The sequence below is a fragment of the Ascaphus truei genome, chromosome 11 (genome assembly GCF_040206685.1).
Source record: "Ascaphus truei isolate aAscTru1 chromosome 11, aAscTru1.hap1, whole genome shotgun sequence".
NCBI classification, from domain to species: domain Eukaryota; kingdom Metazoa; phylum Chordata; class Amphibia; order Anura; family Ascaphidae; genus Ascaphus; species Ascaphus truei.
This window is the reverse complement of record NC_134493.1, coordinates 34,995,983-35,023,800: the sequence shown is the minus strand read 5'-3', so window position 1 is coordinate 35,023,800 and position 27,818 is coordinate 34,995,983. Positions and strand designations below refer to the sequence as shown.

Genomic DNA, 27,818 nt, shown 5'->3' with positions numbered 1-27,818 from the left:
GTGACGCTGCAAACAACTCCTGGCAAGCCCGCAGGCATGTTTGGGACGTTACTAAGGGAAAGGAAGTCACGTGGCGCGCGCGCGAGGGGAGTCTTTAATCACATGACAGAGGCAGCGCGTGCAATGCTGGCTGATGGGAATAAGCGCGAGCACAGGTGAGTTCCAGGTGTCCTCGAGAGAGACACGGCGAGGGGAGCATCACGTGAGCACCCGCCTCTGGGTAGCCTAGCGGGTGACGTCACTACATGTAGTTGTAACCCCTTGAGTGCTGGTGATGTGTTTTGTTTTAGTTTGCAAGCCTCAGCACTTAAAGAGGAAAACATCAGCAGGAAAATAAACAAAGCTGCTGCACTGAATAATGATTTCGAGTAAAAAAAAATTTCCATCATAACCCAAAGGCAGGAGGGATGAGGAACCCCAGTTTTATAATTATTTGGAGGGAGCAAAATAAAGATGGCTGCTCAAGGAAAAGTTTGGGTTTCTGGACCACAAAAAAAAAGTGTACAACCTCCACTCCCCCCAAATTTTTTTTAACCCCTTGGCTGCCGGGGGGCTGCCATTGCAGACCTGGCAGCGAAGGTGTTAAGTGGGACAGTAGGACGGTTGGGGTGTAATTAGGCTTTGGATGCTTAAAATAGAAAAAGGGTGAACAGATGTCCCTGTTTAGCCGGGTCTTTCGGCCTCTGTCCCGTCTTTTTTTTGGGTGCTGTCCCGTTTTACTATCCTGGTGGCCACACATGCGCAATCCGCACTTGTGCGCCAAGTGCTGATCGCTGGCGCATGCGCACAAGTGGCCAGCAAGTGCCGATCGCGCATGTGTGACAATTATCCCAGAATTCGCTGGGACAAATATGGTCGCCCTAAGAGTTGTTGCGTTGTCTGGCCGCGTTGCTAACGGGCTGAGGACGAATTGTCGCGCTCGGCCTGTATACCAAATTTTTGTTTTGGCAACTTTTCCGCTCCTGGAGAAATACGGGTTCTCCGTAACAGGCGATATACACGAGGCGTGTGGGACCTGAAACGTTGTTCCTCCTCCTGTTGGCTGTTACAATAAATGGAGAATTGCTTTGTGAACGTGTGCGTAGAGCTCTGCTTTGTACCTCTGTCCTAGAGGAAACCTGCACTTTGAGGAATTTGTCTTTTATGTTGTGTTGGCTGCACAAGCCGGAGTCTCCTGGCCTGAAACAGTTTCCCCGCACTTTGGAACTGTACTATATACATGAGACAGACACGTTGTAAAGGTTTTGAAAGCTACGTGCATCACTCACCGGCTTAGTAGCCAGGATTTTCCTTCCCTTTTTAAGGAAATTCAAATGGCTGCCACATCTCGCGGGCCATGAGGAAGCTACACGGTCGGTAGGGGAAGGAAGTTGAGGCTTCCTATTGGTCGACCGTTTAAATGCGCACGAGGGAGTGGCGGCAAGAAAGCCGCTAAATATCTCTTGGCAGATAAAAAATAGTGCACGGAGCTCTGGACTCCCTGGTATGAATAAAGTGTATATCGGTGGTGGGATAGCGGCTTTAAAGGACCATTGCCTTTAAAAAAAACCCCATTTAGTTCCCCCTATGAGGGATGCAGGGGGTCTGCGATGCTGAACCGTGTTAATTTCAGGTCCGGGAACGCCATGTGCCCCGAGATATTTACATGTGAAGGTGATGCCGGTATCTCTCCTGTTTAAATGTCCTGCGCGCCAAGAGGGAACTGCATGGGATGATGTCGCTGCTTCCTATTGGGCCGCAAGACTTGCAAACGGAGCATCTGTGCCCAGCCGGGGCTGCGCTCACCTGTCCGATGACACGATCTTGGAAAGCAGAGGGTCCCAGGAGCTGAAATCAAAGTGGTTCAGGTCCGGAGACCCCCTGTTTCATACCTAGTCATAACATAAATAAAGCGGTAAAGCCACTTAAATGTAGTGCACATGCCACTTTCACTCTGGTTTTAGGTGGGACCGACACTTGACCGGCGTTGACCATTTCCCCTGAAAACAATTGCGTATCCGTCAAGGACAAAATGGGGCTCCACATGTATTCTAGCGTAGATTAGCCGTACCATGATTAGCCGTACCATGATCAGCCGTACCATGATTGATTAGCCGTTGCTTGGCTGTATAAATATAGGTATTATTTGAATCCCAGGGCTGCTTTTTAGTCTGCAGCTGAGAGTTATAAACACGGATAGTAGGCAAGTATAGATTGAAATAAGTCAAGTTTGAATGGTTATTGGTATTACCCTAAATAGTTTTTCTTCTGTAGAGTAGTCTATATGGAGCAGTACATAAAATGACAGGTACCCTAAGGATAACCAGTTGTGGTGACAATACCGCTCAGCCTAATACTAGCATCAATAATAACATGTAACAGGGTGCTATAGGACAAACACTCGTCGTTTTTAAAACAACGTTTTAATAAACATATAAATTGAACATATAAATTGGTGCAGTTTTCCTTGAGGTATACACCCTATATATCTCTGTCTGCTGCTGCACCAATTTCTTCCTGATTTTATGTTGGTATATAAACTATGTACCTCTATTACCTTACCTTTTGTATAAGGGATTATACCTTTTGAATATGAGATATATATACCAACTACATTGAATATGGCGCCTGCCTCTTAAGAGGATGTTAGTACACTACACATTATATGTTCAATTGTTTCATTTATGTTTATTAAAACTTTATTGTTTTTTCACTTTTAGCCCTACTGTATGTGGACATATGTCCATGTATTACATATGTCAGCTGATGGTTAGCCTCTGGTTTACGGACCATTTGTAGAGATATTTAGTATCTCATGGAGTAATTACCCATCTTCTACCTTCCACATTGAGTGCTGGATATAGGACCTTTTTTGGGTTCTCTTTTTGAACCCACTCTGTTAAAACCAGGTACCCTAAAGGTCTTATTGTACACTTTCCGAAGTCACTGTGGATTTTTGGATGAGAACAGCGATTTGTGACCACGTAGAATTACCCCCCGAAGTCGTGGCCTCAAAAAGCTGGTGGAAGAAGCTTGCAGAGAAAAATAATTTTCCCATAGATACTTTTACATTTTAAGCTGGGGTATAAACCGTTTCAGAGTTTAACAACAACTGTGTACTACTTGGATTGTGAGAGTATAACTAAACATTTACCATTTAAATTGCAAGCTCTGTGAGGCCGGAACTTGTGTCCCTCACTATTTACCTTCATGTATTCATCAATTTGTGTTATTCCTCCCCGTATGCCATCTTTTATCCCTGTAAGGAGCTGGGTGCATAATTGGTGCTATATAAATAAAAAATAAAATACAAGTCTGCTGCTTGTCCTAGTTAGGTGTGAAGGCATCACATGTACTACAGACAGTCCTCGGTTATCCAGCGGAATCAGTTCTGGAAGCAGCGTTGGATAGTGAAACCGTTGTACAGTGAGTCCCATGTTAATCAGTGGCGGCGAGCGCTGGATAAACAGCCCATAGGGTTGCATTGTAAAGTGTTGGATATGCCATTCATTGTAAAGTGAAACGTTGGATAACGAGGACTACCTGTATTGGTTAAATACTAATGTTTACATCCTGTGCACACTGCCATCTAACTTCTTTCTGAGATGATAGAAAGGTATTGTTACTTTAATAATAAAACATTTAGAAGACAGTGTGAATGTATCACTTTGTTTCATTTCTGCATAGTGGACCCGAACCCGGTGAATCAACTTGGAGCGTATTTATAATAGAGATATACTGTATATGTAGATATAATTTTATCTCTCAAACAACAAGGGAGAGATCGGGGTAGGGAGGGTTAAAATGTTAACAAATAAACCTATTTTTAAAAAAAAAAAAAAAAAAAAATATATATATATATATATTTTTTTTTTAAATGATTCTTTAATTCCTTTAAATTATCCCCTTGACTATCAAACAGCGTCGCTTGCCTCCCTGGCACTCAGTGGGTTAATCCGTTCTATATTTTGCTGTCACTGGTTCGATTGTTTGCAAACGGGTACGAGAGGGTGCACCACGCAGAACTCCAGATCTCAGGCGAGCAGCGCAGGCCCTGAGCAGCAGCCGCTCCCTAAATGCAGGAGCGCATACGGGATAATTACACGTTTGTCTCTCGCCCGCCTGTAGTGAGGGGGCACAGTGAGGGTTACCTCATGGATGAGCAGCAGAACTGGTTGTGCGTGAATGCGCTCGAGACTGCAGGATAATTTGTTTTTCGTTGACGCGTTGGTTCAAAGTGCTAGCTGAGCAGCCTGTTTTAAAAGTGATAAAGAAGATGCACAGATCCGTGAGAATTTTTCTTTACCGGCCATGAGATGCCGGCTTCCAACTTTTTGTGATCTCCAAATATGTGAAACCTTTGTGCTAATGCGTTTTCTGTTCTGTAATTCTCTCTTTGCAGCGGCCCTGCATGGAAGTCTGTTTGACGTTAACTTCTGTAATGTTGGTATTTTGTGCACTGAGCATGTCCTGCTCTTTTTAAAAATAAAAATGTTTTTATTTTATTTTATTAAGTTAAAAAAAAAATCACTGTTTCTGCAGATACCATAGTGACCTTTACACTGCTCTGGCAAGAGCTCGATTTGAACCTTCCCCGGACACTTATTATTTAAAAAATAATATAATAATAATTCAAACCAGCGTTGAGCAAGAAGATGCATTTTTCAGTGGGTAAAACTTAATGTGCAAAATAAATGGCTATGTGTAGGTACGTACAGTGGCACGCCACCGAAATAGAAAGTTGGCTGTCTGGTTGCACGCTGCAAAAACAATAGTAATACAAGTTGGTAAGAACAGGCACTCCAGGTCTTTAGAAAAACATCCAAAAAGTTTATATTAGATCTTTTTGTATGTTTTTCTAAAGACCTCTCGCCCCTCTTTCGCCCCTCTCTCGCCCCTCTCTCGCCCCTCTCTCGCCCCTCTCTGTAAAAACAAAGAAGCTCAACATGTTTTTGCCGAAAGGTTGAACTAAATGACTCCTACTTACGACAAGGAAAAACATATAGAAATTAATCATATCATTTGGCATATTGGTTGTGTTTTGGGGCTGCTTTGTTTACGTTGTGTGTGTGTGTGTGTGTGTGTGTGAGGCCTCTGCAACAATAAAACTTACCTTGATTCAGACAGTGACGCGTCGTCATGGCAACGCGGCGTCAAATGACACCTCAGTGTCATGCAGGGTGACGTCACACGGCCGTCTCCATGGAAACGGGGTCACGTGACCCTGCTGCGTCATTTGACGTCGCACATAAGCAAAGGGGGGGCGTGAGATCAAGGGGGAGCTTGTAGGGGGGCGCAGCTCAAAAAGTTTGCTCTCCCCTGTATTATATGAACGCCAGATTTAATGGTGAGTAGGGTCCTGTTCATTGTATAATTATTTCCCCGGCAGTAAGCGCGGTCACTTCCCTCTGAAAGTGAGTGACCCTGTGTGTGGCACAGAGTACCCACTGTGACCACATCTGAAGTTTGTCACAGACTTAAAAGGCCGGAGGAGCTAAAACCGGGAAAACAGCGATCTGTCGTCACCGCGCTACATTTCCACAACGGAAAGCAATGTCTCTGGGTTTTTTTCCTGTAAGTTGTGATGATAAAGGCCAGGATGGTTACGCGCTGCTGCTGCTGCTGCTGCTGCTGCTGCTGCTGCTGCTGCTGCTGCTGCTGCTGCTGCTGCTGCTGCTGCTGCTGCTGCTGCTGCTGTGCGTTTCCATAGCTCGCTCATCTGGCTGCTCCATAATTGTGATAAACCAGCTCTATTCCACCCCCACCCCTGTTATATCTTCATATCTTCATATCTTGTACTATCCAGAAGGGTTAGAGCAGGGGTGGGCAACTCCAGTCACCAGGGGCCTCCAACAGCTCAGGTTTTCAGGATATCCCTGCTTCAGCACACTGATTAATCCACCTGTGCGGAACCTGGGATACCCTGAAAACCCGAGCTGTTAATGGGCCCTGATGGCCGGCGTTGCCCAGCCCTGGGTTAGTGTTCCCGTTGTATAGTCATGCTCCGTATTGGTTTATGTTGCATCATAAACTGCCTAAAATACAGAGCAATTTTGGTATTTTAGTTATTCACATTGTAGCCATTCATTACTCTTCTTAGGCCGCGCTTATAGTGCCGGCGACAGCGTCACTTTGTCACGTAAAAACAAATGCATTGCCGCTGTCGCGTGCACTTATAGTAAGCGCGACGCGACGGCTTGGTCGCGATCGCTGGAAGTCATCTCAATTTGATTTTTCCAGTGACCGTAGCCTGACGTCGCCGGCGCTATAAGCGTAGCCTTGTAATGCATTTACTGTTTGAAAGTTTAACCTGTTGCTCTTAGAACCAGATTTTTCTGCTTTTAAAAAAAATAAATTAAAAAACAAGATTATTTGTTTGGCTGTAGCACTCCAGGGAGAGTTGCCGGCGTGTTTTATAGATTTCTCTGGCATCTATAAAATGGCTCTAGCAGGAAGTAATTGCTTGGCTACTATAATTTGATTTAAAAGGAGAAATTAAATGGGGGCATAGCACATTAACCCTTTTGGTGCTAGGGGGCCCTGCAACGCTTTGCACATTTTAAGCAATTTAATGTTTTATCTTTCCTGTTACAGGTCACAAACCCTTTGTGTGTGTACTCGACATTGAATGCCTGGGATTCTGAAATGGGTAACTTACATTAATTTAATTATAACAACATTGATGTATGTGTATATGTATATATGTATGTATATAGTATATAGCATATACAGATGCAGCGGCAGTTATTGGAACAAATCACAGAGCCGTTTTCGTGTGCGCTGCTGTACTCGACGCGGCATTAACGCGGCCAATCGCCCCGGGCACCCATGTTTATCGCGGTTGCTTTGTTTGAATTTCACGGATTCGGTTTCTTTGTGTGAAATGAACGAATTGTAATGTGTACAGTACTGTGCTACTGTGTCAATTTCAGGTGTTTAAAAACCAGAACACTAAAATGCCATTTTCTGCACTCGCGTCATAAGGCGGTGCGGGGGAAAGAAATCCTGCGGCATGACATGGGTATTCCGAGGTATACACCGTGTGAAATGTTTGAATAACGGCCGCTGCATCTGTATATCAATCAATCTTTATTTTAAAAATTGGAATAGATCTGCTTATATGATAGGACACATGGAAATGAAAGGCAACTAGATTTTATAAACGTAGCAATTCAACGTACGCATCAATAAAATGTGTTTGTGGGATATTGAAGTCTCTCCCCATTCTCCACAATGGTTTTGAGGAAGAAAATGGTCTCCAATTTAGATGGGTACTTTCATTAAAACTATTTTAAGTACAAATGATTGAATCTGAAAGCCGCTTAACATTTTATGGAGCAGAAAAGATGAACTGTACACCAGTAGTTTTTTTTTTTTTGGTGCAAATTCTGAGAGCGCAGTCGTGGAAAATGAACGTTCAATGTTGAATCTTCAACCTCATTGCATGAAACATTTCGGCTGCAGCAAATAGTAAAAACAGAGCTGTGTTCAAATGTTTTTGCTCCTGAAGTTCTCACTTAATGGTGTTTTTGTTTGGAAAATGGTCTCTCCTATAGATAATCACATTTGTGGGAGGGGACGACACAATACCGACCTGACAGGTGGAGGGAGGGTGTCTCTGTGTTCAGAACAGAAGTTAGATTTTCTCTAAGGAGAAAGAAATGTGGGTGATTAGAAGTAGACACAGGTGCTCTCTATGGCTGCTTAAGACCCTTGCTCATGGACATGTGGAGAAGCTTTTAAGGAGGTCAGTGTGTGTAGATGCAGACTTTGATCTGGGTAACGCAGCAGTTACTTCATGCTTGGTTAACCTTGCTGTTAATATACTTCTCTAACCACTTCTACAGCATGTAGCAGCCATCTGCCTGTTCAGCTGCATCTAGCTGTTCATCTGGATCCGCTGTGCCCCAGATATCTTCTGGAATTCCCTGCTGTGTGCAGGGAATGTTTGCTGTTTGTCGCTGGAATCTGTCTTCTTCTTGCAGACTTGCCAAGGCCTCAGCTGAGCGAGTCGAAGGACCCTGATAGCTGCGCCATGCAGCTGGCTCGCGGGACCGCGCTAATGTTGGCGCACACCTTGCAGGAACTTTTGGGTCACGATACTGTGCAGGTGGAGCTCATACCTGAGAAGAAAGGGCTGTTCCTCAAGCATGTGGAGTATGAGGTTTCCAGTCAGGTGAGTATCGGATCTTGCAAGGAGAATGTACCATTAACCATTAGCTGACAGGGAAGAATTCACCATAAACAAAGTAAATGGTTCTGTACGTAAAACACTGAACATGTGGCAGTTCCTAGCCTTGGATTTCGAGTGGGGTATGTGTGAGGGGGTTAAAACATAAGCAGATTGTCGATCATGGGATAGGTCTAATTGCCATTTACAAGGCAGTTGTGAAACATAATAGCCAAATGTAGCACTGGGGATTTGTGTAGCTGCGCAGTCTGTCTTCGTGGTATTAATACCTTGTCTGTCCTCTCTGCTCTATTCCCAACTTCACTGCAGCGCTTCAAGTCTTCTGTGTATAGAAGATACAATGACTTTGTGGTGTTCCAGGAGATGTTGCTTCAGAAGTATCCGTATCGCATGGTCCCTGCACTTCCACCCAAGAGAATGCTTGGAGGTATTTCCTTCTTATAAAGGGCTCTGCATAGCGCTGTAATGCATTGTCTGCTTATTATTATAAAGGGTTCTGCATAGCGCTGTAATGCATTGTCTGCTTATTATTATAAAGGGCTCTGCATAGCGCTGTAATGCATTGTCTGCTTATTATTATAAAGGGCTCTGCATAGCGCTGTAATGCATTGTCTGCTTATTATTATAAAGGGTTCTGCATAGCGCTGTAATGCATCGTCTGCTTATTATTATAAAGGGTTCTGCATAGCGCTGTAATGCATTGTCTGCTTATTATTATAAAGGGCTCTGCATAGCGCTGTAATGCATTGTCTGCTTATTATTATAAAGGGCTCTGCATAGCGCTGTAATGCATTGTCTGCTTATTATAAAGGGCTCTGCATAGCGCTGTAATGCGTTGTCTGCTTATTATTATAAAGGGCTCTGCATAGCGCTGTAATGCATTGTCTGCTTATTATTATAAAGGGCTCTGCATAGCGCGGTAATGCACTGTCTGCTTATTATTATAAAGGGCTCTGCATAGCGCTGTAATGCACGGTCTGCTTATTATAAAGGGCTCTGCATAGCGCTGTAATGCATTGTCTGCTTATTATTATAAAGGGCTCTGCATAGCGCTGTAATGCATTGTCTGCTTATTATTATAAAGGGCTCTGCATAGCGCTGTAATGCATTGTCTGCTTATTATTATAAAGGGCTCTGCATAGCGCGGTAATGCACTGTCTGCTTATTATTATAAAGGGCTCTGCATAGCGCTGTAATGCACGGTCTGCTTATTATAAAGGGCTCTGCATAGCGCTGTAATGCATTGTCTGCTTATTATAAAGGGCTCTGCATAGCGCTGTAATGCATTGTCTGCTTATTATTATAAAGGGCTCTGCATAGCGCTGTAATGCATTGTCTGCTTATTATAAAGGGCTCTGCATAGCGCTGTAATGGATTGTCTGCTTATTATTATAAAGGGTTCTGCATAGCGCTGTAATGCATTGTCTGCTTATTATAAAGGGCTCTGCATAGCGCTGTAATGCACTGTCTGCTTATTATTATAAAGGGCTCTGCACAGCGCTGTAATGCATTGTCTGCTTATTATTATAAAGGGCTCTGCATAGCGCTGTAATGCACTGTCTGCTTATTATTATAAAGGGCTCTGCATAGCGCTGTAATGCAGTGTCTGCTTATTATAAAGGGCTCTGCATAGCGCTGTAATGCATTGTCTGCTTATTATAAAGGGCTCTGCATAGCGCTGTAATGCATTGTCTACTTATTATAAAGGGCTCTGCATAGCGCTGTAATGCATTGTCTGCTTATTATAAAGGGTTCTGCATAGCGCTGTAATGCATTGTCTGCTTATTATTATAAAGGGCTCTGCATAGCGCTGTAATGCATTGTCAGCTTATTATTATAAAGGGCTCTGCATAGCGCTGTAATGCATTGTCTGCTTATTATAAAGGGCTCTGCATAGCGCTGTAATGCGTTGTCTGCTTATTATTATAAAGGGCTCTGCATAGCGCTGTAATGCATTGTCTGCATATTATAAAGGGCTCTGCATAGCGCTGTAATGCATTGTCTGCATATTATAAAGGGCTCTGCATAGCGCTGTAATGCATTGTCAGCTTATAATTATAAAGGGCTCTGCATAGCGCTGTAATGCATTGTCTGCTTATTATTATAAAGGGCTCTGCATAGCGCTGTAATGCATTGTCTGCTTATTATTATAAAGGGTTCTGCATAGCGCTGTAATGCATCGTCTGCTTATTATTATAAAGGGTTCTGCATAGCGCTGTAATGCATCGTCTGCTTATTATTATAAAGGGCTCTGCATAGCGCTGTAATGCATCGTCTGCTTATTATTATAAAGGGCTCTGCATAGCGCTGTAATGCATTGTCTGCTTATTATAAAGGGTTCTGCATAGCGCTGTAATGCATTGTCTGCTTATTATTATAAAGGGTTCTGCATAGCGCTGTAATGCATTGTCTGCTTATTATTATAAAGGGCTCTGCATAGTGCTGTAATGCATCGTCTGCTTATTATTATAAAGGGCTCTGCATAGCGCTGTAATGCACTGTCTGCTTATTATTATAAAGGGCTCTGCATAGCGCTGTAATGCATTGTCTGCTTATTATTATAAAGGGTTCTGCATAGCGCTGTAATGCATTGTCTGCTTATTATTATAAAGGACTCTGCATAGCGCTGTAATGCGTTGTCTGCTTATTATTATAAAGGGCTCTGCATAGCGCTGTAATGCATTGTCTGCTTATTATTATAAAGGGTTCTGCATAGCGCTGTAATGCATTGTCTGCTTATTATAAAGGGTTCTGCATAGCGCTGTAATGCATTGTCTGCTTATTATAAAGGGTTCTGCATAGCGCTGTAATGCATTGTCTGCTTATTATAAAGGGCTCTGCATAGCGCTGTAATGCATTGTCTGCTTATTATAAAGGGCTCTGCATAGCGCTGTAATGCATTGTCTGCTTATTATTATAAAGGGTTCTGCATAGCGCTGTAATGCATTGTCTGCTTATTATTATAAAGGGTTCTGCATAGCGCTGTAATGCGTTGTCTGCTTATTATTATAAAGGGCTCTGCATAGCGCTGTAATGCATTGTCTGCTTATTATAAAGGGCTCTGCATAGCGCTGTAATGCACTGTCTGCTTATTATTATAAAGGGTTCTGCATAGCGCTGTAATGCATTGTCTGCTTATTATAAAGGGTTCTGCATAGCGCTGTAATGCATTGTCTGCTTATTATTATAAAGGGCTCTGCATAGCGCTGTAATGCATTGTCTGCTTATTATAAAGGGCTCTGCATAGCGCGGTAATGCATTGTCTGCTTATTATTATAAAGGGCTCTGCATAGCGCTGTAATGCACTGTCTGCTTATTATTATAAAGGGTTCTGCATAGCGCTGTAATGCATTGTCTGCTTATTATAAAGGGTTCTGCATAGCGCTGTAATGCATTGTCTGCTTATTATAAAGGGCTCTGCATAGCGCTGTAATGCATTGTCTGCTTATTATAAAGGGTTCTGCATAGCGCGGTAATGCATTGTCTGCTTATTATTATAAAGGGCTCTGCATAGCGCGGTAATGCATTGTCTGCTTATTATTATAAAGGGCTCTGCATAGCGCTGTAATGCACTGTCTGCTTATTATTATAAAGGGTTCTGCATAGCGCTGTAATGCATTGTCTGCTTATTATAAAGGGTTCTGCATAGCGCTGTAATGCATTGTCTGCTTATTATAAAGGGCTCTGCATAGCGCTGTAATGCATTGTCTGCTTATTATAAAGGGTTCTGCATAGCGCTGTAATGCATTGTCTGCTTATTATTATAAAGGGTTCTGCATAGCGCTGTAATGCATTGTCTGCTTATTATAAAGGGCTCTGCATAGCGCTGTAATGCACTGTCTGCTTATTATTATAAAGGGCTCTGCATAGCGCGGTAATGCATTGTCTGCTTATTATTATAAAGGGCTCTGCATAGCGCGGTAATGCATTGTCTGCTTATTATTATAAAGGGCTCTGCATAGCGCTGTAATGCACTGTCTGCTTATTATTATAAAGGGTTCTGCATAGCGCTGTAATGCATTGTCTGCTTATTATAAAGGGTTCTGCATAGCGCTGTAATGCATTGTCTGCTTATTATAAAGGGCTCTGCATAGCGCTGTAATGCATTGTCTGCTTATTATAAAGGGTTCTGCATAGCGCGGTAATGCATTGTCTGCTTATTATTATAAAGGGCTCTGCATAGCACTGTAATGCATCGTCTGCTTATTATTATAAAGGGCTCTGCATAGCGCGGTAATGCATTGTCTGCTTATTATTATAAAGGGCTCTGCATAGCGCTGTAATGCATTGTCTGCTTATTATAAAGGGTTCTGCATAGCGCGGTAATGCATTGTCTGCTTATTATTATAAAGGGCTCTGCATAGCGCGGTAATGCATTGTCTGCTTATTATTATAAACGGTTCTGCATAGCGCTGTAATGCATTGTCTGCTTATTATAAAGGGTTCTGCATAGCGCTGTAATGCATTGTCTGCTTATTATTATAAAGGGTTCTGCATAGCGCTGTAATGCACTGTCTGCTTATTATTATAAAGGGCTCTGCATAGCGCTGTAATGCACTGTCTGCTTATTATTATAAAGGGTTCTGCATAGCGCTGTAATGCATTGTCTGCTTATTATTATAAAGGGCTCTGCATAGCGCGGTAATGCATTGTCTGCTTATTATTATAAAGGGTTCTGCATAGCGCTGTAATGCATTGTCTGCTTATTATTATAAAGGGCTCTGCATAGCGCTGTAATGCATTGTCTGCTTATTATAAAGGGCTCTGCATAGCGCTGTAATGCATTGTCTGCTTATTATTATAAAGGGCTCTGCATAGCGCTGTAATGCATTGTCTGCTTATTATTATAAAGGGCTCTGCATAGCGCTGTAATGCACTGTCTGCTTATTATTATAAAGGGTTCTGCATAGCGCTGTAATGCATTGTCTGCTTATTATTATAAAGGACTCTGCATAGCGCTGTAATGCATTGTCTGCTTATTATAAAGGGTTCTGCATAGCGCGGTAATGCATTGTCTGCTTATTATTATAAAGGGCTCTGCATAGCGCTGTAATGCATTGTCTGCTTATTATTATAAAGGGCTCTGCATAGCGCTGTAATGCATTGTCTGCCTATTATTATAAAGGGTTCTGCATAGCGCTGTAATGCACTGTCTGCTTATTATTATAAAGGGCTCTGCATAGCGCTGTAATGCATTGTCTGCTTATTATTATAAAGGGTTCTGCATAGCGCTGTAATGCATTGTCTGCTATTATTATAAAGGGCTCTGCATAGCGCTGTAATGCATTGTCTGCTTATTATTATAAAGGGCTCTGCATAGCGATGTAATGCATTGTCTGCTTATTATTATAAAGGGCTCTGCATAGCGCTGTAATGCATTGTCTGCTTATTATTATAAAGGGCTCTGCATAGCGCGGTAATGCATTGTCTGCTTATTATTATAAAGGGCTCTGCATAGCGCTGTAATGCATTGTCTGCTTATTATTATAAAGGGCTCTGCATAGCGCTGTAATGCATTGTCTGCTTATTATAAAGGGCTCTGCATAGCGCGGTAATGCATTGTCTGCTTATTATTATAAAGGGCTCTGCATAGCGCTGTAATGCATTGTCTGCTTATTATTATAAAGGGCTCTGCATAGCGCTGTAATGCATTGTCTGCTTATTATTATAAAGGGCTCTGCATAGGGCTGTAATGCATTGTCTGCTTATTATTATAAAGGGTTCTGCATAGCGCTGTAATGCATTGTCTGCTTATTATTATAAAGGGCTCTGCATAGTGCTGTAATGCATTGTCTGCTTATTATTATAAAGGGTTCTGCATAGCGCTGTAATGCACTGTCTGCTTATTATTATAAAGGGCTCTGCATAGCGCTGTAATGCATTGTCTGCTTATTATTATAAAGGGCTCTGCATAGCGCTGTAATGCACGGTCTGCTTATTATTATAAAGGGCTCTGCATAGCGCTGTAATGCATTGTCTGCTTATTATTATAAAGGGCTCTGCATAGCGCTGTAATGCATTGTCTGCTTATTATTATAAAGGGCTCTGCATAGCGCTGTAATGCATTGTCTGCTTATTATTATAAAGGGCTCTGCATAGCGATGTAATGCATTGTCTGCTTATTATTATAAAGGGCTCTGCATAGCGCTGTAATGCATTGTCTGCTTATTATTATAAAGGGCTCTGCATAGCGCTGTAATGCATTGTCTGCTTATTATTATAAAGGGTTCTGCATAGCGCTGTAATGCATTGTCTGCTTATTATTATAAAGGGCTCTGCATAGCGCTGTAATGCATTGTCTGCTTATTATTATAAAGGGCTCTGCATAGCGCTGTAATGCATTGTCTGCTTATTATTATAAAGGGCTCTGCATAGCGCTGTAATGCATTGTCTGCTTATTATTATAAAGGGCTCTGCATAGCGCTGTAATGCATTGTCTGCTTAATATTATAAAGGGCTCTGCATAGCGCTGTAATGCATTGTCTGCTTATTATTATAAAGGGCTCTGCATAGCGCTGTAATGCATTGTCTGCTTATTATTATAAAGGGCTCTGCATAGCGCTGTAATGCATTGTCTGCTTATTATTATAAAGGGCTCTGCATAGCGCTGTAATGCATTGTCTGCTTAATATTATAAAGGGCTCTGCATAGCGCTGTAATGCATTGTCTGCTTATTATAAAGGGCTCTGCATAGCGCTGTAATGCATTTTCTGCTTATTATAAAGGGCTCATGCATTGTCTGCTTATTATTATAAAGGGCTCTGCATAGCGCTGTAATGCATTGTCTGCTTATTATAAAGGGCTCTGCATAGCGCTGTAATGCATTCTGCTTATAAAGGGCGCTTACAGACGCCCCGCGCTGTTCCCCACAACATTTAAATTAAATGCCGGGGGAGCGTGTGAGATCTCTGTAAGTCCCTCTTACCTGCTCTTCGTTTCGCCATGACAACGCGACCTCAGTCATGACGTCATATGACGCCGCCCATGCCAAAGAGCAAGTAAGGGGGGGGGGGGGCGCGCGAGCAGGGGGAGAGAGCAGGAAGGGGGGCGCAAACAGAAACGTTTGCACACCCCTGCCCTGAAGCTTGTTTTTTCCCCAAAGTGCTCATTGCTATAATCATTTAGTTGGCTAGGAGTTTAAAATAGCAGAAGATGCAATCTTTTTTTCTTTTTTATTACAGTATTGAAGCAGAACCCCCTGCTTCCAGAGATACCTCCATAGCGGTGCCTTTATCTATTCAGGCAGGGAATTGTGTGCCTAACATAATGGCGTCTTAAATGTCACGCGGGCCGATAGGAAGCTGGGATGTCATCCGGTTCGGCTTCCTATTGGCCCGTGTGACCGGGTGCTTTAAACTCCGCAGAGATACCGCCCCGTTACGGAGGTAAGTATCTCTGTAAGCATGGGGTCCCCGGAGCTGACATTAACACAATACAGCGCCGGAGACCCCCAAGCTTCAATCCTGTAATGAAAATAAATAAATAAAATTGCGCTGTGCTACATGTTCTGCACAAATTTACCCGTTCGGGTGCTACGTCTGTCTACCCGTTGGGGCTGGTTTAATGGTAAAATCTCTGCTCTTAAAAGGGAAAAAGTTTTGTGAGGACTTTCCTGCTAAACTCCCTAAGACCGAGGCAATCCTGTGGAGAAATCCCTGCTGCCATGTATGAGGCTTTAAAGCTGCAGTTCAGTCAATATCCTGCATGTGTTTTTTGTAATAAATCAGTTCTGTAGTAACAAAAAAACTTTTAGCATTTTCTGTTTTTAAAAAAACAACTTTGAAAGACCAATTTTCTTGTATTCTATTTTAACAGCCATTTGCTGAGGCACTGCCCCTTCATGTCCTGTCACAAGCCCTGGCACACCCCTTTGTCAGCCCTGCCCTCCCTCTAGCACATGTCAGTGCAGGAATGCTCATGAATATTCATGAGCTTCCACTGAGGGAGTGAAGCAGAATATAAACAAATCCCTTCACTAATTATGTCACCAAATTTTGCCTATCAATACATGGAGAACTCATTGACCTGCAGCTATACAGTTCTTTAGATCATTAGAGATTGCACACATGAAACTATTGAAGTAAAAAAATAAATAAAAATAAAAAAAAAGACTGAACTGCAGCTTTAATTCCAGCATGTTGATGTCGCTACCTTCACTTGGCAACACATAGGATGATATACAAGCAGAGGGTTCTGGGAGAGGAAGTACCAGCCACATATAGTCATATAGTGGCAATCCTTCAAATTCCGTTTACTTGTCAGATCTGGGGATTTGTTTCCGCAATTTCAAGTACAAGTCTAAATAATTCAATCTTTAATATAATGTGTAAATCTTAACGGTGACTGTAATTGTACATTCATGGTCTTTTTTTTTTTTTTTTTTTTTTTCCTCCCCCCAAAAAGCCCCGCCCACCCTTCACGGAAAGTGTAATCTGGGCAATGGATATGTATGAAATGACCTACTATAAACCTAGTAAATACATCTATGCGCCTTAATTTCTTGGGGTTGATATCCATTAAAAGTTCCTAAAAGTCTGTAACGGGTATTTTTTCTTTAGTGCCTGCAGCAGAGGAGAGTTTTTATTTGTTATTTTTCTGCCATGGATTACAGTTTTTATAATGAAGAAAATAAAGATACAAAAACTGTAAACAATATGTCAGAATGTGTCTAAATATAATTTTCAAAGCACAGCCTGAAGGGTTCGGCCTTGGGAACTGAAATAATACACGTTTCCCTCAGTGAAATGAAACCCTTTGAAAAGATAAGAAGTTATTTTTGTCCTAGCACAAGGAGCACAGATTTGTTAGAAAGGCTATGAAAACAGTGTGACGTGTGATGTCCTTGATGGGACTGTCACTGCTATTATCTTTTTCTTCTGATCAGTAGCTGATGTGAGAGCAGAGAAAGCTGTAAGTGCTACAAATTACAGAAAGAGAAATGGTTGAAGAAAGAATGGTTTATTTTTCAATATTTCAAGCAAAAAAAAAATATACAGTTTTTAGATGACTTGTTTTATGGATCACAGAAGCGTAATTATCTGTGCTTCAACTCCGTGCTGGGAGGAAGCTATGCATTGCAGCGAACAATTTGTACACAAAGCGACTAAATGTGAAAAATCCTTTTTTATTTATTTTTTAAATCAATTCTGTAGTATGATTCTTTTTTTTAAATGTAATATATATATATATATATATATATATATATATATATATATATATATATATATATATATATATATATATATATATATATATATATATATATATATATAAACACACACACACACACACACACACACACACACACACACACACATTATTGTTACACTTCCAGAGTACAGGTGTCCTCGGTATCAGACGGTCCCTTTTCCGTCGGATGGCTTATCCAACGCCGTATAATGCTGTCTGCTGGACACAATATCCGACGTCGGAACCGCTCATCTGACGCTCACCGACTCGGATTAACATGGACCCGCAATCCGACATTCCGTTATCCGACGGCGGTTTGTGGGAAGCAATCCGTCAGATAAGCGAGGACCTGCTGTACTAGACAATCTGCTTTTTGGAACACAGCAACAGATCAGTTTGTGATACTTTGTTGCCAAAGTGCAGAACTCAAAAAGGTGCGCGTCAGAGCCTGTTTCAAAAGAGGAAGTGGATTTGCATTTCTAAATGGTTGCTGTAGCAACCAAAGAATGATTAGTACATTAAAAAAATATATATATTAAAAAAATGGCATTAGGACTATATATATATATATATATATACATTGATACCGAGGACATCTGTACTCTGGAAGTGTAACAATAATGTGTTACACTTACTAATATAATGTTGCATCTCAGCTGCAGCATTTCACTGACTGCAGCATAAATGTAGAAGGCGGCCATTTCGTTAGGCACACAATCAGGATTGTTACAGATTTATAACAGGAGCACCAAACGATTGCCAGCTTAGGTAAGAATGTAGAATTATACATTGTCACACGCTCTACATATAAAAATAAGGAAAATAAAAAGGGGCAATGTAGCTGCAAGGCTGCTTTAATTGGCTTCTCTGTTTTCTAAACTAGAGGACCATGTCTCCGAGGGGTACCTCCGACTAAACTGAAGGGTGGGTGCCTTGTGGGGATAAAATAATTGCGTGTGCTTTAATGTAACAACCCTAATGCTGTAAGGTTTTATGAATTTATAGCTTATGACTGATTTTGCATTACATGTGAAATAACAAAAAGCCTGAATTTTACAATGACATTTGTGTGCTCATTTGCATGTCATTTCCCAGAATCCCTGGCTGCAGACCTGTCTGAGATGCAAATGTGATATTTTTTGTTTTAATTTAAAAAAAAAAATCATTTGCTACAATTACATTTACAAATGGTCATCACGATAACACTGTAATTGTAAGTGTGACAATTTAATATAAAATGACGAAGTTGCTCCAGTAATTTGATCATCTCAATAAGAGTGCCCTGCGGGGGGGGGGGAAGTTGATAAACACTGGCTTATCTGGATGAGTTACCAAAAATCTGTGCTACCCCCTTGGCTGCCGAAGGGCTCCATGTGTCCTCATGCCTGTTTTGGTGTTCTTCCCCTTCTCAGCTGACCGCGAGTTTATAGAATCCCGGCGCCGGGCTCTAAAGCGATTCGTCAGTCTCGTGGCCAGACACCCTTCTTTCTGGGACGACTTGCTCGTGAAAATGTTTCTAACCTATAACGGCCAGGTAAGTGCTCCTTTTACCATTCCGGACGCACAACTCTGCTGCTACGTATACAGTTTGAGTTTGACATTTGCATATCTATTAGTGGTGGTGAGGGGCACCTATGAAATGCTTGTGTTGACAATAGCAGTTTGCCAAGCAGAATTGCTCAAATTATTGGTTTAAAATGGTACCTTTTTTGTATCTCCTTGTTTTATATAGTTAATTGTAAGCACTTTGGGGCAGGGCCTCCCTTTCCCTCATTATTTGTACTTTACCTTGTATAATAATTGTGCAGCGCGCTGCATAAACTGTGGGGCTATATAAATAAAACGTATACGGACAAACATAAGCTGCAGGCTTTCTTGGTCCGTTTGTGTATAAAGAACAGGAGTGGTCATTGTCCGCACAAGGTTTTCTCTGAAGACAAGGTGCCCATATGAATGGATAGAAAGCTTTCTCTTATTGCGATTCCGACGATCTGTTTTCTGTCATCGATGTTTTCAGGACGTACAGAACAAAATGCGGGAGTCCATTCGTGGGGCTGGCGACGAGTATATGATTTGTAAACTCTCTGCACAAGCCAAGGTAGCGCTGATAATACCCTTTGCAGTTTCTTTTCATGTTGGCAGGACCTGAATGTACGCGCAGGCCTCACTTGTCCTTGTCTTTATCCTTCCCCATGTAATCTCTTGCTTTAGGGTTGCCCTCGCTCTTATAATAAATGTTTTGAACGTGCTACTCCCAGAGGTATTAACTAGAATATTACATAGGAAAGTAATTTCATGTTTTCCACTTGATCATGGAGCAAATGACTTTACTTTGATCCTTTCCGCCTCGTGTTGTTGGCCTTTCTGGCTACAAATAATTCTTTATTGGTACAGATAACCGGAATGATGGTTGGCCGCGTGATTCCGCCCCTAATTAATTCTTTCGCATTCATTGGAATAGTTTTCATCGTTTAATTTTCAACCCTATTGGTACCAACTGTGCAGCTGGACCAAACTCCATGCTATCAAACACCCCCAACCCCAAACCTTAATAGATCCAGCAGTGAGGATAGACAATACTCCACCCTGATGTATACTCCACCCCCACAATGAGCAGTCTCTACCTTTTTTGTTCAAACATTGCCCCTTATTACCTCTAGAGAGTAAGCTCCCAGGATCAGGGCCCTCATTGCCTTCTGTATCGGTTTGCCTTGAACTGTCCCCGTGTGTCATTCAGTTTGTCATTGTCACGCTGTTCCCCCCCCCCCCTGTTCCCTGCGCTGAAGCATATGTTGGCGCTTTACAGATAAAGGATAATCCTTGTGTTTATAGATTACATGCGTTCTGAAACCGCTGAACCTTTCATGTCCTTTCATTCTACTCCCAGGATTTCCTCCCAGCGGATATCCAGGTCCAGTTTGCTGCCAGTCGGGAGCTTATCCGGAACATCTTCAACAGCTTCTACAAACTGCGGGATCGTGCGGAGCGGATCGCAGCGCGAGCCATAGACAATGCTACCGACCTCCTTGGCTTTGGAAAAGAACTAAGGTGTGCCTGGAATGGGCTTTAGAAGTGTGTGTGTGTGTGTGTGTTTGTTTTTGTTTACACATATACAGTACACACATACACATGCGTAGATATAGATAAACACACACGTATGTATATCCATCTAGACACACACAAGGCACCACATATCCGGAGCATATCATTGTCTGAAATCACTAGGCATACGTTAGAGAAGCAGTATCAGTGTATCGGGTTTAATCATTCTCTTGATCTATAGAATGAATGGATATTTGTTGGCAAAATATGGTATACATTTAATTTAACCGTTGTTGATCTTAATTTTTTTTCCTACTAGCACACGATATTATTGTTGCTTTTGTGCGTGTGTGTGTGTGTGTATATATATTATATAAAAGGAAAATTGCACGGAGCGTTGGTGCCGTGGGGAGAGTCGGTCCCTTGTTACTGTGGCTTTGCCCCCAAGTATGTGGTATGTCTAGTTTAACAAAAATCTTCCTCTTCTCTCCAAATCTCTGCCTAGTGCCCTGGGTTCTGATACCACGCCGCTGCCCTCTTGGGCGGCTCTTGACCATAGCACATGGGGAGCATTGAAGCAGGCACTGAAAGGGTTGTCTGTTGAGTTTGCTTTGCTGGCTGACAAGGCGGCACAGCAGGTGAGTGCCTCTACCATTTTATCTCGCGTGTTCTTTATACTTGAAAGCAGCAAAGTTGTGTTTTTGGTCTCCCGACCTCTGGGGACCCCTTGCTTCACATTCCAGCTGTAGCGGGGTATTATCTGTGTCTCGACCCCTTGCTTCCCGCAGCTGGATGAGGCTGCAGCTTTCTATTGGCGATCGTGCATGTGTGTCAAAAGAGGCACAAAACAGTTACAAATATTTTTGGGACCCTACCCCCCCCCCCCCCTCCCAGCAGAATTGGGTAACACTTACATCGCTGCTTCAATAGCTGGAAGATGTTACCCAGGCTCCAGTGAGTGGATTCTCGTGGTATAACGTCTGTCATTGAGATGGTTGGATGGCCGATGGACCCGTGGAGGGACATTTTTTTTTCTCCTTGTGAAGGAAGAAATGTCGTATCTAAGAAGACGACAGCATGTTTCAGAGAGGAATACTAGAAGAAGTCATGGTGGGAGGTGGGAGTCTCAGAGAGCACATGGAACATACGCCACTGAAGAGGTAGTGAATACATGAAACAACCTCCCGGCAGAGGTCGTGAAGTCTAATACAATTCTTAACGGCTTGGCACAAACGCTAGGAAACCTTAAAGAAAAGAGCCATGGATTAAATGAGGTCGGAGGTTTCTCAGCTAGCGGGGGGGCTAGAGGAGGTGGTGAATGGGGTCTTTGTAACCGGACAATTTCTATGTGTATTGTTTGTTTTCTCTTGGCCAGGTTTAGATCACCGCATGGCCGGTATCTTAAAACGTACAATTTATGGGAGAGTCCCTAATATTTTCCCTTCTAAATAGTGATATATTTTAGTGCAGCAACAAGAGGTTTCTTCATAGATATGTTGTGTACTGTATAAGCACCTATTGGCTCATCAATCGCTTTACAGATGTGACATGTTGAAGGAGCAATCCAAGCAATATATATATATATATATATTATATATATATGTATATGTGTATATATATATATATATATATATATATATATATGTATATATATATTAATAAATCGGTTCTGTAGTATTCGATACTCCCTTTTTTTTTATTTTAAAATTCAACTCTTCATGCCATTTGTAATGAGTTTTTTAATATACCGAGCATCCTTTAATTTCTATATCAGGTTTTAGCCACTTCCCCAGCAGTGCAAGATCTTTGTAACACTTTCCTGTTTGTGATCATTTGTTGCCAATATTCCCAGCAGTTTGAGCTGCAAACTGTAACAATATATGTTACAGTAGTAATACAAGAATACATTGTAGCTGCTGAGTTACACTGACTGAAGGATTAATTGAAACTGAAAGGCAGCCAAAAAGTGAACCCTGAGAAACAGGAATTTGCTGATTGATTACGGGAGAACAAATTGTTCAGCAGCTTAGGTAATTAGTTTTAAATTGAGGTAATCAAAGGCTGCATATATTAAAACAAAAAAAAAGTTTTAATTTTTTTACATTTTTTTTATATTAAACGTGCCGCTGGGATTGCCTCTTTAATATCCCACTTTGCTGTTTTAGCCAACGTGCAGCTGGGAAAGCCTCTCTGCTGCGATCTTCCGACCCGCATGATCTTTTAGAAGTCTCATTCCATTATGATCATTTACCTGGCATTTCTCAGGGCAAACAGGAAGAGATAGACGTGGTGGAGAAGCTGAATCTTTTCTTGGACCTGCTTCAGGCCTATAAAGTGAGTTTATCCCCGGGTATATTTGATGTGGATGTTTTGTGGTTTAAATATTTAACCCTTTCACTGTCTGAGAGTTGGTGAGAGGCTCCTTTTCCTTGATGGGTATGAAACGTTTAGAAATCACTTTCTCCCCCCCACCCCCCGATTTTCTCTGTTGCAAAGGACCTGTGTGAAAGGCATGAAAAGGGAGTTTTGCACAAGCACCAGAAAGCCTTACACAAGTACAGCCTTATGAAGAAACAGATGATGAATGCCACTGTGCAGAACAAGGAGACTGAGTCTGTGGAGCAGCTAGAATCCCGAATCGTTGAGGTAAGTTAATTAACTTTTTCCCCGATTTTACATACTGTATGTCCACTCCAAATCCCCCAGTAGTTTTGGAATGAGTGTAGCATTTTCTATATATATCCGGTGGCATGTGCTCTTGGGTTGTTCAACGTTGTGCTTCTGTGAAAAGGTAATAATTATATTTGGCAAATATTTACTAAAATGCACCAATAAAGTCACTGGTGTTGCCAAAAATCTCTCCATTTTAATTTACGCCGGTTTAAAAAAAAGATGTCTGTTCCCGTACATCCATTCTCGTCGTGTGTGTGATGATATTTCTTTTTTTTTTTGGTTCAGCAAGAGAATGCGATCATGATCATGGAGCTCAGAAATTACTTCGCCTTGTACTGTTTGCACCAAGAGACGCAGCTCATCCATATCTACCTGCCTCTTACTTCCCATATACTGGGGGCTTTTGTTAACTCCCAGATCCAGGGTCACAAAGAGGTGAGTAGTCGTCTTAAGCTCCTCATGCAATGAGGGAAGGGTTTATATCAGCATCGTATTTATACTTTTCCAAAACTGCAAAAAAAAAAAACCCCCAGTATTGTTATTTTGCAGGAGCTAATGTCTATTAAAAATGGTATATAAGAATTATCTAAAATTCAAAGAGCTTACACAATATTTTGTTTGAAAATTCAGAATATGTTTCTTTCTTTGGTAGTTTTGACGCTCGTGGATTTGTGTGTGTTTGTGTGTGTGTGTATATATAAAGTCACAATGTAGTGTTCTAAAAGTGTAGTAATGTTGGCTACAGTCAAACATGACTATATAGTAATATGTTTAATAAAGGGGGGGTGCCATCTTGCCATTTTTCATTTAAAAAAAATAAAATCAATAAATGTAGCAGTTCTATACCTTCAGACACTAATTATCTAAGCTGTCAATCAATCCATTCTCCGGTGATTGATCGGCAAAGATGCTGCTTCCCCGGGCAACCAATATGGCCGTATATTTCAATATAGAAAGCGCTATGTTTTTCTTAATGGTTGCTATAACAACCCAAAGAAGCTTAATACATTGAAACAAATTAAAGAGGGAGAGGAAAAAAATGCAGTAACAGGCCAGCAACAAGCACACAAAACCAGGTCACTGGCCCAACAAAATGATAGGACTCTTATGTAAAATTCATTGGGAAAAAATAAATATATACATATGTATCACAACTTAACGCCAAGCTAAACATGGAGACCTAAGGTTTCCAGTTTTTCATATTCATTTTGAAATGGGGCAGTGGAGAATATAGTGGACAGCAACAAAAATTGAACAGTGAATACCCAAGAACATATCTTTTATGTGTAATTTATTGGAACGCGTTAATCTTCTGCTTGTCGGGCACGCGGCATATGCCGCGGTAATTCTAACCGGTGGAGAAGTGCTCTTGTCGTAGGCTTACTTCTGCTTCTCATTGTGTAGATGAACCAAGTTTGGAATGAACTGAAGCCAAAGCTGAACTGCCTCTTCGTGGGAACCACCAGCCTGCCCAGTCCCCCTCTGTCCCCCGAGGAAAGGAACTTCTTCACACACTAGGGCTGTGAGTTCAGCAGGGTGCAGCCCCGTGTGGTGGAGAGCACATGGAAATGGCTCATTATAAGGCAATCTCCTTCTTTAAGATGCTGCATTGAGTAACTTTGGAATACCTTAGTGGGCTTAAAGCAGCAGTTCATGTGGTTTTTTTTTGCGGGGAAAAGAACAATATTTTGCACCCAAATCTTTACACCAAAAGAAAAAAAAAACTTAATGCAACGATATTAAGGGGCTTCTTCCAGATCAGCCGGTGGGGCCGATTTCAGCCAGAATGGGAAATGTTATCAGAAAACGGCAGCTTCTGCTGATTTGGAATAAGCGCCCTAGGTTATATCGGCGCACTCCCAATCCTCCAAATCCATGACCCTTTGATAAAATTCAAGGTCATTTCTTCAGTGCCAGGGAAACATTGCAGTCATTGATTTACAATGTGTGCCTGGCACAGAGTCAAAATAACTTCTTGCCGTGACCACAAAGGCATTAGTGGTTATTTTTTAGGGGACCGAGTGTATTAACTATTCCACTTCAAGGCCAATATTTCAATGTATAATTTTTCTAGGCGCTTGAGTGAAGAATTCTGTTTGGGTGGGAGGCTTTTATCCCCATTCGCCGTTGAGAGAGACCGTAGTAACTGACAAGTCCTTCCACACACTTGGGACAATCTCTGTGTTCATTGACATAAGAATGTGTTTTTTTTTTTTGCCCCAAGGCTTCTTGGTGATTACCGTATGGGCAGTTAGCTGCATTGTCCTATGGGCAGTTAGCTGCATTGTCCTTCTCTGCAAGCATCCTTCTACACTCCTAAAGTCTCAATGTATTTGTCCTTTTTGGTTTGCTTAACCTACATTTGTTCCTTTTACCGGGTCTCCTAACAGAAGACTCTTTATAGCTCAGGGCTGGCCCACCCCAGTCCTCAAGGGCCACCAACAGGTATGGTTTTCAGGATGTCCTTGCTGCAGCACATGTGACTGTTTTCTGCCGCAGGGACATCCTGGAAACCTGACATGTTGGTGGTCCTTCAGGACTGGAGTTGCCCACGTCTGCTTTAGATGATAGATGGCACATCATTCCACTCCGTATTCTATTGCAGTGCATTCATTTTGTAATCAACAACTCCCATGTTCATTTCATTACTGACTTCTAACTTGGAATGATCCAGTTCTTGTTGTTTGATGGCACACAATCTCTGGGGAGAAATCCACTGATTCCTTGTGGTTGAATTATTATAATTTTGTGTTAATTAGATGATTATGGAACATAATCACCAAGTAGGAAGGTACTATAATAGTCTTCTCTACGATGGAATTAACAAGTGATCGGTGTCTACAGGAACGCGAGCTTTGTATTCTCTGTATTGGAATTTGAAACGCTATGCAGTGTATAGCGTAATGCACAAGTATTCACTCCTAATCCCTATCTATTTATATTTCTTGTCTCCTTATTTACCTGTGTAGGGAATGTTTAGCATTTCTCAATTGTAGGCATCATTTTAAAGCGCAAATTAAAATAAAAATGTTTTATTTACATAGGATTGAATTAGGGGGTTGCCAGATCTGAAACCCATTAATTTCGGCTCTGGGGACCCCATGCTTCCAGAGATAATTGCCTCCATAGTGAGTGCTGGTAGCTGCTCTGCTTGGCTAGCCAGAGTCATGCAGTAGCCGCTTTTCAAAGCTCCTGCGGGTCAGGTTTAGCTTCCTGTTAACTTTAAAGCACAGCTGGAGCGGCTACTGGCACCCCTTGCGGAGGTAAGTATCTCCGGAAGCAGGGGGTCCCCGGAGCTGAAATGCATGGGGTTCAGCTCTGGAGATCCCCCTGCTTCAATCCTCTGTAAAAATAAATAAATATATATTTTTTTACAAAATTGCTTCGATTTGCTCTTTTCAAGAAGCAGTCTCGAAAAAAAAACAATTTTGAGAAAACACTATAAATCAAAGCACTTATATTATGTAAATTTGCTTCATGAGGGAAAACCGCTTCCATTTTTTTAATTTTTGTATTTTTTTTTTTTAAGCGGTCAAAATGTTGCAAATTTATAACCACAATGATGCTGGAGCCTGAACATGAAAAGGGAATTACTGCACAAAGTTTGTGAAAAGGCCATATCTACAAGTGTGTTTTTTTAATAAGAGGGCGGCAGCTGTTTTTGAATATGGTATCGCTCACAGAGGCAAAATCAGGTGGAATAAACCATTAAAGAGCAATCTTGAACTGCTTAATGATGCCAGCTATAAAAAACAAAAAAAACACCATTGTTTTTGTTAGTCAATCCGTAACGACACAGTGCGTTCTGTGACTTGGTCTTCTTATAAAGGGGAATATTTATTTGTTTAGTGACTGATCCAAAAGGTGGTCCAGTTAACAAAACTGGGCGTATCGAACCAAAGTCCATGTTACTGCTTGGCATGTTTCCAGAGGCGCTTCCGGAAACCATACACTTTTGAATTAAGACGGGGGACTGTTGTATGTGAACTTTCACTCTTGAGTATTAATTTCTCTATGCAAATAAATGTCAGAAGCAAGCTCATAAAGAAATATACTGTCCTCTATTCAAAATGCTGTGCATTAGTGATTCTGAAGACGGGTGACAAATGGGACAAAAGAACAGATGTTTTCAGTGTTTTTTATTTTTTAATAATCTCTCCAGAGAATTTACAAATCCATCTTTCAGCACAGTGCCTCTTTTTCAAAAGCTGTTATTTGCAGTTATTTCATATTGTTATTTTACTGGAAGGTGTTGTATTATGAAGCCAGTGCAAAAAATAAATAGTGATTTCAGATATATTAAAATGTCTGTTTTCACAGTGCTTGTGAGTATGCTTAACGCCTACACAGCAGAAATGTATAACTAGTGGAGGCAGATCCAACACTCCTAATGAATAACATCCTGTTTTTTTGAAGATTAAAAATGTTGTTTTGGGGCGAGCCGTTGAATTTTGCTGACTCTTTGGATTCTCTTAAGTTTGCTAGATAATATACTTAAGAGCGTTTTTCAGTCGCCAAAAATAGTACTCGTTATTAGTCTGAAATGCTTACAAGCTGTTACATTCCAAAGAAATGCTGCCAAAAGTATATAAGCTAATCTAATAAAATATTCACGTGTACAGTATATAAAATATATTTGTAAGAAATGCATAAAATATATTTAATAAAATATACGAAATCGCAAAAAAATCTTGGTCTGTGTTTAATTTCCCATTCGTACAATTTTTTCCCCCAAAAAATTGGT

The 27,818-nt window shown here is 41.4% G+C and overlaps 1 protein-coding gene across 4 annotated transcripts; it reads left to right on the top strand.

Annotated features, from left to right (window-relative positions):
• On the top strand, positions 1-27,763 carry SNX8 (sorting nexin 8). 4 transcript variants are annotated; one of them, XM_075565598.1, is made up of 13 exons: positions 1-155; positions 5,369-5,553; positions 6,574-6,628; positions 7,965-8,155; positions 8,480-8,597; positions 18,772-18,893; positions 19,377-19,457; positions 20,247-20,407; positions 20,907-21,039; positions 22,667-22,735; positions 22,898-23,047; positions 23,360-23,509; positions 24,479-27,763. In XM_075565598.1, exons 2-13 carry the CDS (start codon positions 5,533-5,535, stop codon positions 24,590-24,592), a joined length of 1,365 nt encoding a protein of 454 aa, XP_075421713.1. In that variant the 5' UTR covers positions 1-155; positions 5,369-5,532; the 3' UTR covers positions 24,593-27,763. The 4 variants fall into 4 exon arrangements, with proteins under 4 accessions (XP_075421713.1, XP_075421712.1, XP_075421714.1 ...); XM_075565597.1 differs by lacking the exon at positions 5,369-5,553 and adding an exon at positions 4,382-4,417; XM_075565599.1 differs by lacking the exon at positions 5,369-5,553 and having other exon boundaries at positions 2-155.
• Positions 27,764-27,818: the final 55 nt, after the last annotated feature.